The sequence below is a fragment of the Heliangelus exortis genome, chromosome 12 (assembly GCF_036169615.1).
Source record: "Heliangelus exortis chromosome 12, bHelExo1.hap1, whole genome shotgun sequence".
NCBI lineage: Eukaryota > Metazoa > Chordata > Aves > Apodiformes > Trochilidae > Heliangelus > Heliangelus exortis.
Window position 1 is genome coordinate 12,728,529 of NC_092433.1, and position 12,883 is coordinate 12,741,411.

At 33.4% G+C, this 12,883-nt stretch overlaps 1 protein-coding gene across 4 annotated transcripts in view; it reads right to left on the bottom strand.

Moving 5' to 3' along the window:
• The window catches only part of CFAP20DC (CFAP20 domain containing), a 50,931-nt gene that overhangs the window by 31,419 nt on the left and 6,629 nt on the right, over positions 1-12,883 (bottom strand). For 3 of the 4 annotated variants that reach the window (XM_071756137.1, XM_071756139.1, XM_071756138.1), the window contains exons 5-8: positions 11,429-11,501; positions 7,485-7,599; positions 4,997-5,153; positions 2,195-2,359 (exon numbers count right to left, since the gene is read on the bottom strand). In XM_071756137.1, coding sequence (XP_071612238.1) covers positions 2,195-2,359; positions 4,997-5,153; positions 7,485-7,599; positions 11,429-11,501 — 510 coding nt within the window. The remainder of the gene's footprint in view (positions 1-2,194; positions 2,360-4,996; positions 5,154-7,484; positions 7,600-11,428; positions 11,502-12,883) is intronic. The other variant, XM_071756140.1, reaches the window with a different exon arrangement.

Consider the following 12,883-nt stretch of genomic DNA (forward strand, 5'->3'; position numbering starts at 1 on the left):
GAAACGAAACATTTTTACTAATCTCCTAAGCATATTTCACAGAATCATTTAATCTTAATTACATATCATCTTTATTTCTATCAAGGAGATGAAAAAAGAATCATGCATAAGCCACGAAATATCGTAACTTATTGTAGTAACAGGCACAAAAGTAGTAACTTTCCTATTACCTCCTTCCCTTCTTTTTGATGTGACATTTGGTTGCTCCTAACAGCTGCCATTTCACAAGATTAGGTGACCTGTCTTGGTTTAACATCAATTTCTTTAATTTGCTGACTACCTTGGGATGTTGTTAGCTTCAATTATAAAAGCTGATTTGCATGAAAATCTCTTTTTATGAACACATTAATTGACTGTAATTAATTACCTACATCTACACATAACAGCATCTTGATGGCATAATAAAATAATACATGTAATGAAAAGTGGATGATATTAAGAATAATTTTGGCTTTTGACTATCAAAGAAACAAAAAGTTTAGTGCGTAAAAAGAACATTTTCCAATTAAAATGTACTTAAGTATACCAAAGTTTCCATTTTCAGGAAAGCCAGCATCTGAAATTTGGAAAGCGTGTCTGGAAGAATACACATTATTTTTATAAACTGTTACTGCAAATAAAGATTAAACTTTAAACTGCAGTTTCCATGCAGGTCAGGGATGAGATCACTAATTTTTTAACTTTATATACGTAAGGGCCACACACCTTTGTAGTCCCAGTACGAAGTCCACAGTAAAACCTGAATCCTGATTTAAGTGAACATTTTTCTGTTTAGATATGTCATTCACTCTTGTGTACTCATTGAAGTTTTACAGCCTCTTGTATTTTGACAATCCAGACAAGAAGTGTTGATTTTTTGATACAGTCACTGAGAAACTAAATTCCAGAGGTTCTTCTGCTATTTCAAAAGCTAACTGATAATCAAGCTTCACAACAGGACTTTGGCTTGACTACTCGTAGGACAATAAAACTCTAAAATACTGTTTGTTCTTTAATATCACAAAACCGGTACTTTCACGTAAAAAAACCCTGCATGTAATTTAAATAAGTGAATGTATGAAGAGCCTTACTCTAAGCAAAAATGTTAAACTCCTCCTGTTAATTTCAGCTGCTGTCAGACAAAGACTTGTCATTATTAGTGACATATACCAAAAGAGAAAAAGCCAACTTGGGAAAACATCACCACAGTAGCTTACTGTGGACAATAAAATCTTTTGAGTTGTTTCTTCCATATTCTAGTAAAAGCAGAAGTTTTAGAAGTATTTTCTTAAACCTTTCGTATTACCAAGGCTGTTCCCAAAGAAGTACTTCTTCCAAAGTTTCTTTTCCTTTTCTGTATAGCCTTGTATTTTATAGTATTAAGCTACACCAGTAGTTATCGTTCTAATTTATCTTATTCCTTTGGTCAGTATTTTGCACATGAGCATTTTAACATAAATGGTGGAAAGGATTATTCTCTGAACTAAAACACTAAAGATGAAAATCCTCAAGACACAAAGTACTAAAAACAGTGGAATAAAAGTTAATCTTTTTTACCTACAGCACCACTTTTAACATTGCCTACACTGATGAAAATGTATTGGAAATGGATTTTTTATCTAATATGCTTCTTCAGACCCACTTCTAAGCTCCTTCAGACATTACTTCCTTCTCAAAATATGTTCTACTGCCTCAGTTTAGAATGATGAATCAATGATTCATAAGAAATACTACACAATAAAGGGAAAATGAAAAACTTCAGTGAGACACTTCAGTTATTACATGAGCCAACTAAAAGGCTTACTCTTGTATCTCATACAGGGCCATTAGTAACATGACAAAAGAGTAAAGAGGGTGTCAGAGAGATTTTACCTGTGTCTTCTTCTGAGCTTTAACAGAAAGAAGTTAACATACTTCTCAAGTTCAAGCTGAAAATAACTATCAATTCAACATTTTGAAATGGGTGAAATTATCAGTTCTCCATGCAGAACATTAATCAGAGGATAAAAGTTATTCTAATTTTAAAATCTATGATAACACTTTTTTTTTTTTTTTGAGAAGAGCTCGTACATTGCAGGATATTTACTGTTGCAAAGGGATCTACAGAACAGTATTTTTTAAAAGAAGAATTATGTGCCACTGGATTTACAAAAACCTGTTATTTGTATATATAGTGTTTAGATCAAAATCGTAATATTTTAATACAACAGAATACCTGTTTCTTTCACTCTTCCTGGGTATCTCCTGCTTTTTATTTCTGGCTTCTGAACTTTTGTCAGGTTCAGCAATTGTGTAACTTGTGGCACATCTGTATGGAGCTGGCAGGTTTGAGGAATAACAGCTGCAGGCTCATATGGCATAAATGGAACAACATGCGTATCTAGAATTAAAAAACATGGACTTCACTCAGATGACAGAATGGAATTAAATTTAACTTATAATATTTTTAATTACGCAATTACATATACGTCAGTTCATATGGTTATAAAAATTTGATAAATTACTGTATTTTGAAATATTTGCTGCAATTGTTCATCTTTGAGATAATAAGCATGTAAATTTAAAAATTATATTGTGTAATTTTATCCACAGAATTTTAACACATTTAAACTAAAAAATATGCACCAATGGCTGGAATAGCCATAATAAAGCAACTTCTTTGAGTTGGCAAATGAACAAGCAAGAGAGAATCACAAAATACATTTAATTTTCATTACATTTCAGTTTTTATTCTAATATTTATATACTTATTTTCAGACAAAAAGAACATCTGGAAGTGGTCTTAATATTACTGTGATTAAATACAGTGTGACAATAGAGGAGCCCCATACATGCAAGTAAAGAGTTTGAAAAGCTTTAACTCCAATCTTTGGACAGCACTACACTTTCATGATAAACTATAGCTGTCAAACTATCTGTTCTTGACACACCAAGCACTGCTAGAATGTGATCTGATTGTGTCTGCTTTCTCTTTGATGACCACTATAGACTGAGTTGCTGAAAGTTATTTTCTATGAAGAAAGGTATTCAGAATCAGAACCATTCCTGAAGTTATGATGCAAAATCATTCCAAATTTTATGACTTGAATGTGGTAAGTTAATGAGTTTTAGCCTCTTTTCCGAGGATAAGAAGAGGAAACCATAACCTCAAAGCCAAACACAAATAATGGATCAAGTATTGTGATCCTAAGAGAAAAATTCAAGTGTCTCATGCTATATTTCAATAGTGAACATATTTATTTAACTGAGATAAGTGCAAGCAATCCTTTCTTCACTAAGATGATACATTATTTACTGCTATAAGGCAATACTTTGTGGTAAAAGCCCTGTATGTAACCTTAGAAATACTAAAGAAATCAGAAACTAGGTACATATCAAGCTTGTAAGCCTCAATATCACAAGGTAGAGAAAATTAATTATTCCCTCTCTTTTTTCCTCAATGATCTTGTAAAGAAATAACTTCTAAGTAGATGGGTTCTCTCCTTTCCAGATGCTATCATTTTAAAAATGCAAAACATACTGTATGGGAGCTACTTAGACAGAAAACTCACACTGAACCTTGAAATCACTACTTCCTCAACTGAGGAGCTTTAACTTGACCCTCATTAAATGCTGCAATGTCATTGCATTCAGTGCAGCTCAACTAACTGGTCCAAACAGCTGAGAGGAAAAAAGCTTTAAGAAATCAGGATTGTCAACAGAAAGTTAATTAATAGTAACAAAAAACTAATACTGTTTTTCTTTAATTGGGTATGAAGTATAGAGATATTTAAAAAGACAGCCAAACCTTGAGTTGTAATGTAATTTTAAGACTTGCCTAGATAAGGAAATTCATAAGCACACAGAAAATACTAATGCCCACCAGCTGTGTAATAGTCATAGAATTGATTATCCAGTAATTAAAAGTGCAGTATTTTACCATGCATAAAGTTTATTAAAGCTGTCTATTCATTATGTTAACTACATTTTGGAATCTTGGAACTCATTTAGACCATTTACCAACATTTCAAAAACTGTTTAGAATGGAAGAGAGAAAAAAATGCAGTGATGGAATCAAATTAAAGTCAGTGAGGCCTCTAAGTGCTTCTTCTGCTACGACTTTACCAGATGTAGTAATTTGTTTAATTAATATTTTTTTCCAAGCTAACCAGCAACAAAAAATGAGTAATCACATGATTAAATGCTCTCCCTTCTTATTTTAGGTTTTCCAAATTGAAGATGCATTTTGATACTTACTCCTTCAGCAATCATAGCCCTTTTTTCAGGTGTGTTTTTTTAAAAACTGCAAAATGTGAATTAGAATGAAACTGCAGCTGAACTGTACCTGGGCTTCCTCTACAATAAGAAAGTATTGGCTGTGCTTTTTCAATTTTTACTGCAAATATTGGTGAATAATAAGGTTCTCTCCCTTGGAAAATAATGATTCCAGATTGTGATGCCAGTTGGGAGACTTTTACCAATATCCTGCTTTATTACAAATAATCTCTCATTTTTCAGCTCACCACAAATACTACTTTCCCAATGAACAAGGATACACTAGGATAAATGGACTAATGATTACAGAGAATTATTTATGATAGTTTCATAGCTCGGTTTCATATGACAGAGTTTTATTATAGTTTTGTATTATTTAAAGATCTTTCATCAGCTGCTAATGTTTGAAATTGAGAAAACAAAAAGCAAATACTGCTAAATATTTATCTTCCATTTCAAATACTCTCTTCTTAACCAAAACCTGATTTCTATCAGTGTATGATATCCTTATTAAAACAAGCCCTCTACTTGATAAATCTTGCCAGAATGTCTTCAATAAAATGATTCCAATGAAGTCAATATTTAAAACACAGGAGCACACATATATTTAATTACTTGTCTAAAGTCCAACATTAGCAGATTTAATATGCTGTACTATCACTCTAATTTTCATGAAATCATGTAATCATTCAAATTGCTAATCTGATGACTAAGAAGCTTTTGATTTTATAATATGTACAGTTATGTAGTAATTATAACACACCATCTTCCTCAGCTGTATCTTGAGGTTTGGATTTTAAAGTGAAGATCTTTCTCAGTTTACAGTTAGCTGAAACTGTAATTCCATCCAAAGACTGGAAGACAGCTCCTCTGAATATTTCACTGGTGAATGCTACCAAGTCAATACACATATTGCACCACTAGAAAAGAGAAAGAATATTCTTTAATAAAAGCAGAACACTAGTCATTGCAAAGAGTATGAGTATACAGTTCTCTATGAACTCTCTAGTGTGGTGGCCTCTGTATAGCATTGTATTCTCACAGGCTGTGATTCATAATGCATAAACCAAAATATTTATACAACCAAATCAGTACACAAGACCTAGTGACTGTTAGGCCAAGTGAGCCCCATTATCTAGCATACCCACAATATCTTTTGCAGCTATTTCTAAGTAACTTACTTGCAAGCTAGTATATTTATTTAAGGTTTTCAGGGGGAAGGGGAGTGAGACAGAAATTGTTACTCAATATCACTTCATAAATTAAAGTTACTGCAGCTTAAGTGCTCCAAATACAGAAACATGCAGCTACAGACATCGATCTTACATGTGGAACATATTATAATTCTATTACCCTTCCAGAAAAAACCCGAAGTTTCAAATAAAACACATAATACCACAAGCAGAAGAACTAACAGAATATGTTTTCTTGTGGCTTCATGCTTTCCAATTAGCATCTCTGATGTTTAAAAGCACTTATGTTAATAGTTCTGGTGTTCTAACAGTGCTTCTCCTCATCGACTCTGGTATCTGTTGAGAAACGAGCTGATGCTAACACATCTTCCATAATTAAGAAATAAGCAGAGATGGCCTTGAGAAGAAATTTAATCATTTTCATGGAATTTGCAGAACTGCAATATATTTTATGTGATTAGTCACATGTAAAATTCAGTTGACCAATGGGCTGAAGTTTCAGTAAGAAGAGTATAGAATGCTAAGGCATCATATGTGCCTGATTTCTTTATAAACTCAAAGTAAAACTACTAGTTTCTAAATGTCAAATAGTAAATATTTTTTAAGAAAACGTAGGTGCATAAATTACTACTTAGGATCTGAGTCTGAAATTTTGAAAGAAAAGAAATACTTGGTTGAAGACACTAAAGCAATGGAATGGAAATTTCAGTGTGTAACTATAACTGATGTTTCTATTGCCAAGATTGAAAAATAGCATCGTTTGTAAGAACACAATACAGGAAGCTACCTCATGAAAATGTAAACTGTGTTCTACTGATGGAACAAACATCGTATTTTATCCTTATTCACAGCCAATTATACTAATAATTGTGATCACCTAGTGTATAGAATAAGCTAAACTATCAGAGCCATGTAAAAGATCTACCTAGTCACTGAAAGCAGCATACTCCCTCCTTTAATTAAAAGCAGCAAGAAACGGCAGGTAACTATTTAAAAGACACATACACTAAGAAACAGACATACTCTTTAAGATTGGTCATGTGTTAAGGTTTTAAAAATATTTTTGCATTATAACTGATCAGAACACTTAGATATCTGATTAATGTTTTATTATCTAAATTAAAATTTATAACTGAAGCTCATATTCTGATTGAATTTAACTTACTGTACAATAATGCATACTTTAATTCTGAAACACTTGTGCCAGCATGACACCATGACCAACTAGCTGAAATTATACTGAAGAAAAAGAATTTAATTTCAGTGGATCTTGAGTTAGAGGCATGTGATCCATGGATGGTATGGGTTGGAAGAGACCTTAAACATCATCTAGTTCACACCCCACTGCCATAGGCAGGGCCACCTTCCACTAGACCAGGTTGCTCCAAGCTGCATCCCACTGGCTTTCTAGGCTGCATATACAACTTTGCTGGCTCATGTTGAGTCTTTCACCAGCCAATACCCCCAATTTCCTTCTCCTCAAGGGTGCTCTCAATCAAGGGTTTGTAATTTGACAGCTATTACCATATATTGTGGCTAGGCATGGGAGAGTGGAACTGGAAGAAGCTGATGACTATTTTATTCTCATCAGTTTGACATATACATTGCTATAGATATATATATATATATATCAGAATCTGGAAGAACCTGAAGTACATTAAAGTAGCCATCAGCTACAGTCTACCTGTAGCTCTAGTGAATGAGATAAAGGTCACTACAGGAGTGAACATGAACATCAGTACTATAAAAAAGACATATCAGGGACACGATTTACGAAGGCTGAAAACACAGCAGAAGTGAGAGATAAACACTTCACAAACAGCATTAATCTTGGATACAGGAATGAACTCCTGATGTTAGAAGAATGGCAGAGGAATAGCAGTTATGAAGCGGTTCTGATGCCAAAGAGTAGAGGGAACAGACACACTTTTCTTGAACTGGCAGGAACTGAATTCTACACCATGCAATAACTTCAACAGTCCTGTAAAATTACATAAAACATTTCTGATAAAAAAGCCCACTCAACTACAATTTGAGGAATATTCCCCAGGTACCTACTATTTTGCGCTTGATCATAAAGAGAGGGATTTTTGCATGCAGAGGGGTTTCTGACAGCTCCTTGTAGACTGTTGATAAATACAGTCTTCTTTTAATATTTCCTAAATCAGTTATCCTATAAAAGTAAAAAGCAGGAGAGAATAGAACAGATCCTTGTCAATTCAATAATCCAGTATCTTTGGGCAATCACAAAAAAACTATTCATATGCAGAACCTTGAGGTTAGTGATAGCATATATGGAATTTAAGAATTACTTCTTTTACAAGATGAGTAATGAGATTTCTTGCTCAAATTCAAACTTAGTGGCTATATTCCTGCATATATAAACTCACTTTACATGCTAATTTTATTTCAACAGTCTACACTCTTTGCTGTATTTCCATAGCTCTTCAGACTACGAAAGAATTCAATTTGTATGAACTGAGAACCCAGTAGTCTTTAATAATCACACTTGTTTCTGCCCCTTAAGCTTCTGTTATCTTGGGACACAATGTCACTTGCTAACTACAAAAACATTATTTGCTTTCTTTTCCTAAAAATGCCTCTGTCATTTTATATAGACTCTTTGCTGGCCTAAAGCTAGACAGAAGATATTGTCTGCCTGTTGTATTTCCTAAGCACGTATCTTCCAATGTGAATTATAATAGAAGTTTATTGCTTCCTATTCAGGTCATCTCACAATGACACCAAGGACAGTGAATTTGAACATTTCTAATAGATTCAAGACCACAGCCATGATAACAAAGATTAGTCTTCCTTTAAAGTGATAAAGAGGCTCATTTTTATGTTCTGTTCCCCTCAAGTCTTGTAAACAGTTGTACTGGTTTTGACTGGGATACAGTTAAATTTCTTCAGAGCAGCTTGTATAGGGCTATGTCTTAGTTTTGTGATGAGAACTGCCTTTATCTCAACACATAACTAAGCCTCTGCCACAGATAAAGGCTTAGTTGCATCCACCACCTTGCTGCTTTGATGAAAAACCTGAAAAACCTGGATGCTGTTTTCAGAGACTCTTCACTGTTCTAAATCTTCATATTCAGAGTGCTGAGAAACTGAGGCACCAAAAACTTTAAAGAATTAAAGTTGCTTGATTGTCCCTAGATCTCTTGGTTATGCAGAGCAATTGTGCTGGGGATGCAGGGAGATGCAGTAACTGGTAAGTGCTGAAAACAAATAAAAATTTCTGCTGAATAAATAAATAAATATTTCTGCTGAAATTCCAACTGTGCCATTCACAGTGGAGAATGTTGCATTAAATGATGCTGCAACAAAGCAGTAGAAGTCTTAAGTCATGCACCTTCAGGCAACTGGCAATAAAACCTTAAGTTTTATCTTTCTCCCTCCTGAGAAATATTAGGTACCTTAGCAATAAAAACTCCATGAATAAATATACAGCTCAGTTACATTCTGAAGTGCAATACAAAACACATCTATTTAGATAAAAATGCAGATGTTTCTATCAGGCTCTGCTGTTTAAATCTAAAATAAGGTACGTTTTTGCGATGGGGTGTATGCTGTAAAGAAGCAGCAAACCTTATATACATAGTTGTAATTGCATTTAAAGAAGTTTAAAATTTATTTCAGTAAATACACTTGAAACAATAAAAACATTTACATTCTACAGGTAAAAGTTGGTCAAACATCTGAAGAACAGGCAAAATTGGAGAATGAAAATGGTCTTAAAATTATGTAAAATAATTTCTCCCTGGAAGAAGGTAAGCATGTGAAACTGGGTCTGATGAAACTAATTTATGAAATAATTCAGAACTCTAACTTGAAAAATCACTTAAATACTGGTGTGGAAGTTCAATTTTTTATTTTTTTTTTCCTTTTTTTTCCTATTATCAAAACCCATGACCTATGTTACACCTACAAAGGCAAGGAACATCTGCAGCAGAGAACTTGATTTTCAAAGACATTAAAAATCTGTATAGAAGTTAATGTATTTTTATTATGTCTGTGCTTGAGTATTTATATCTAAGGGTCATACATCTGATAGAAAAGAAATGAGACCATGTTGAGAAAAATGAGGTAGTCAACAGGAAAATCAACCTCGTTTATAATAATATTCCTGTGATCAGCAGGTGCATAACTCTCCCAGCTATGGTCATTAACTGCATTCATTCCACACTTAACATCTACATTTGCAAACCATTTGAAAGTAAAATTACCTTTCAATTCAATTTTCAATTTTAAATCTTCAACTTTGATTGACTATTCTCCTCACAATGGTAACTATAGTAAGACTGCAAGTAAATGGTAGCAACTACCCAAGAGTACAGATAAACTCATCTTCTCAAATTACCTACTCCCTTTTATTCTCTATGTATAATAATTTATAAATGTTTGTAACGGTTTAAAATGAACTTAGAAAAAAATGATGCTGAACTGTTGAAGGGATGTTTCATTTATCAGCCTCACTTGTTCTTACAATCAAAGTGGTTTTCTCCTTATAAATGACTTAAACTGGAAGTTTACCAAATATGAAACCATGTATTCACTGATGTTGCTAAGCAAAAAGTAGCTCTTATAAAATTTATTATTCATGTAAACCTCTGTGAATCCTGGTCAAAATCCAGATAGAAACCTCTGCTAAAGCTGATCTGTTAGTACACGGGCATACTAGTACTTAGTGCCATTTATTTCCTCTGTAAAAAAGTATGTGCTTCAGAAATATTTGATTGTATCATCACCAACTCCATTTTAAAGACAGAATTTTCCAGTGACATAATTTTAATGTAGGACTGAGCATTTTGGTCATAGTTTCTATAATAATTGCATCAACCCTTTTTTACATCTGGAAGCAGAATACCTCATTCATTTGGTATCTTTTTTTAGGTATCGGTTTCCTAAGTTACCACCCATGCTGTGCTGGTACTCTGGTGACAGTGATGGGAAGGGTTATTTTAAAATGTTTACTTTAAAACGTAAGAGTTATTTCCCCATGAAAGTTATAGAATTTAACATAACCTCCATAACTTTGAGTATTTCAGTTTTCACTCCTGTTTCACAAAAAAAATCATGAAGCAATCCTTAGGCTACTAAACATCAGAATTTCAAGTAATCTCTCCAGCTCAATCTGTTCAAAGTTTACCTTTACTCTCTATCTAAAATCTTCAAATACTGTCAGAATTAGCAACTATGTATTACCTCTAATTTCAAAACATTGGTCTAAGTTTTGCAAGACTAACCATGGTACATATTTTTATTGTTCTGTATCTGAAAAAATTGTGTCTTTAGATTAACATGAATAATTTATATCTCTGTCAGCAAAGCTAAAATGATGACTAATTATGTTAGCATGTAATTCACAAATGCAAGCAATTATGGTGTCTATGAATAAATTAGCCGTGCATGTAAAATCTTGTATATTTCAGTTATTAAAAATTTGAAAGAAATATATTTACAGAAGCAACTGTTTGAAAAGTAAATATTGTCCAACAATCTATATTCTATTCTGCTGTTTACAAGCTTTGCAATAACATTTCTTATCAACAAGTACAATTAACTTAGGAATCTGGAAATTTTTGATAGTAAACTTCCTAAACCTTATCAGGTATGCTCCAGAGTATTTTCCCCTTCTCCCCCAGTTATTAGAATGTACCTTTTTGACCTGAACCAAAGGACCCTAGAATAGTTATTTATAAATCTCTCACGAATTTTCAGGACACCCCCCTGATCTAGTATTTTCATGTTTGACAAATTTATGTCCTATTTCTTCTGATTTTTCACCATCTTCATTCCTGATTTTTAGAGCTTGTTCTGTCTTCAGAGGAATGTCACTATTCAAAACTATTCAAGAAATAATGATCTCATTAGCTTAATTACTTCTTATTGACTTGATAAGTCACTGTGCTTTAATGCAAAATCTGCCACCACAATTAATGGCTGCAATCAGGCATTCATTTTGCATTAAGTATTCAAGGAAATTTTATGCATCTTACAGTAACTCAGTGGAGAAGTCTTGTCCCAGTGGTACAAGAATCTGAAGTGTCAGGAATTGCTGGACCAGTCCCACTAGAAACAGGGAAAAAGATTAAATACCTGTGCTATGTGTGTGTAGATGCACAGTTTGCCATCAAGCATTTCAATTTTGTACCATACCAGCTATGCTCCTGCAACACTATTTCCCAAGATTCACACAACATATCAACACAAGAAAAACCTGAAGAAATCCAATTCAAACTGTAATAAAAGTGCTGTTTTAAAAGTCCCATCTGTGGCTTTGTGGTTTGGTTTTTTTTGTTTGTTTGTTTTTTTACAATTTTACATGGTGTTCCAGGAGCATACAGACACCAAATATCCCCCAGGAATAATACTTTTCCATCAAGATTATCTTATAGTCCCATAAACTTCTTCTCACATCTGTGACAATGTACATCTTCAATGACTTCAAAAAACTCAAGTAAAAATGCAATCCAGATTACACCAACAATGCTCAATGGAGGCTTCTGATTTTTTTAGCATTGCAAAGGAGCTTAAATGAGGAAACAAGCAAGAGATCTGTCAGGATCCGGGTAACTCCCTATCAAGGGAAAACAGATAATACAAAGCTCTCTGACTGAATGATATGTTTGTTTTAGTTACTCCACCAAGGAGACTACAGGCTGCTCTTCATTGACTTAACAAGACTCAGAAGCAACACTCTCCCCTTTTCCAAGAATGTCAGTTCAGAACTTCCTCCTTTTGTGGATCAAATTACACTTTAAAATTTAATGTTATATTTATATATATAATGTCTTTTATTTTGGAAGAGTATTTAAAGATTATGGTACAACTGGGACATCATATACTCAACACAAATTAAATACTTGTGGAAGATACAACTCAACAGAGGAAGGAAACAGATAACAGATGGCAATTTGACTATAGTATTGCAACATTAGCTAAAGTACATTTAAAACCTAACTATTCTTAGCAGTGATAATCCACAACACTATTTCTCAGTCCTCATTTTAGCCTGTAACAGTTTATTGTAACACTGGCAAAACAAGTTGCATTTCTCAGAATGACAGATTAGACTAATGTTTATTATGCTGAAGATAATTGTAAATTTCCCTTATAAAAATCAGATGAATCTTCAAGGCCTTAGTCCATGACCAAGCTACACATTTTCTTATTTATTTTTTGTGTCTGTTTAGAAAAACTAATCTGTAATTACATACTCTGCATGAGAAGTATGCTAAAAGACTCAGTATTTCTTCAAAAGCAAACAGTCAGTTCTCAAACAGCTCCATTCATTGCTACCAGCCTTATAAGCTGTAATACCCTGCAGTGGCATTTAAGGTGTAAAGTATGATGATTGCTCTATTGCTCCAGAAACAGATTGCTTGGACTCTGGCATATTCTGGTGCAAGTAATTGATAACCTGGGGGAACACTCCATACTGCTGATCATAT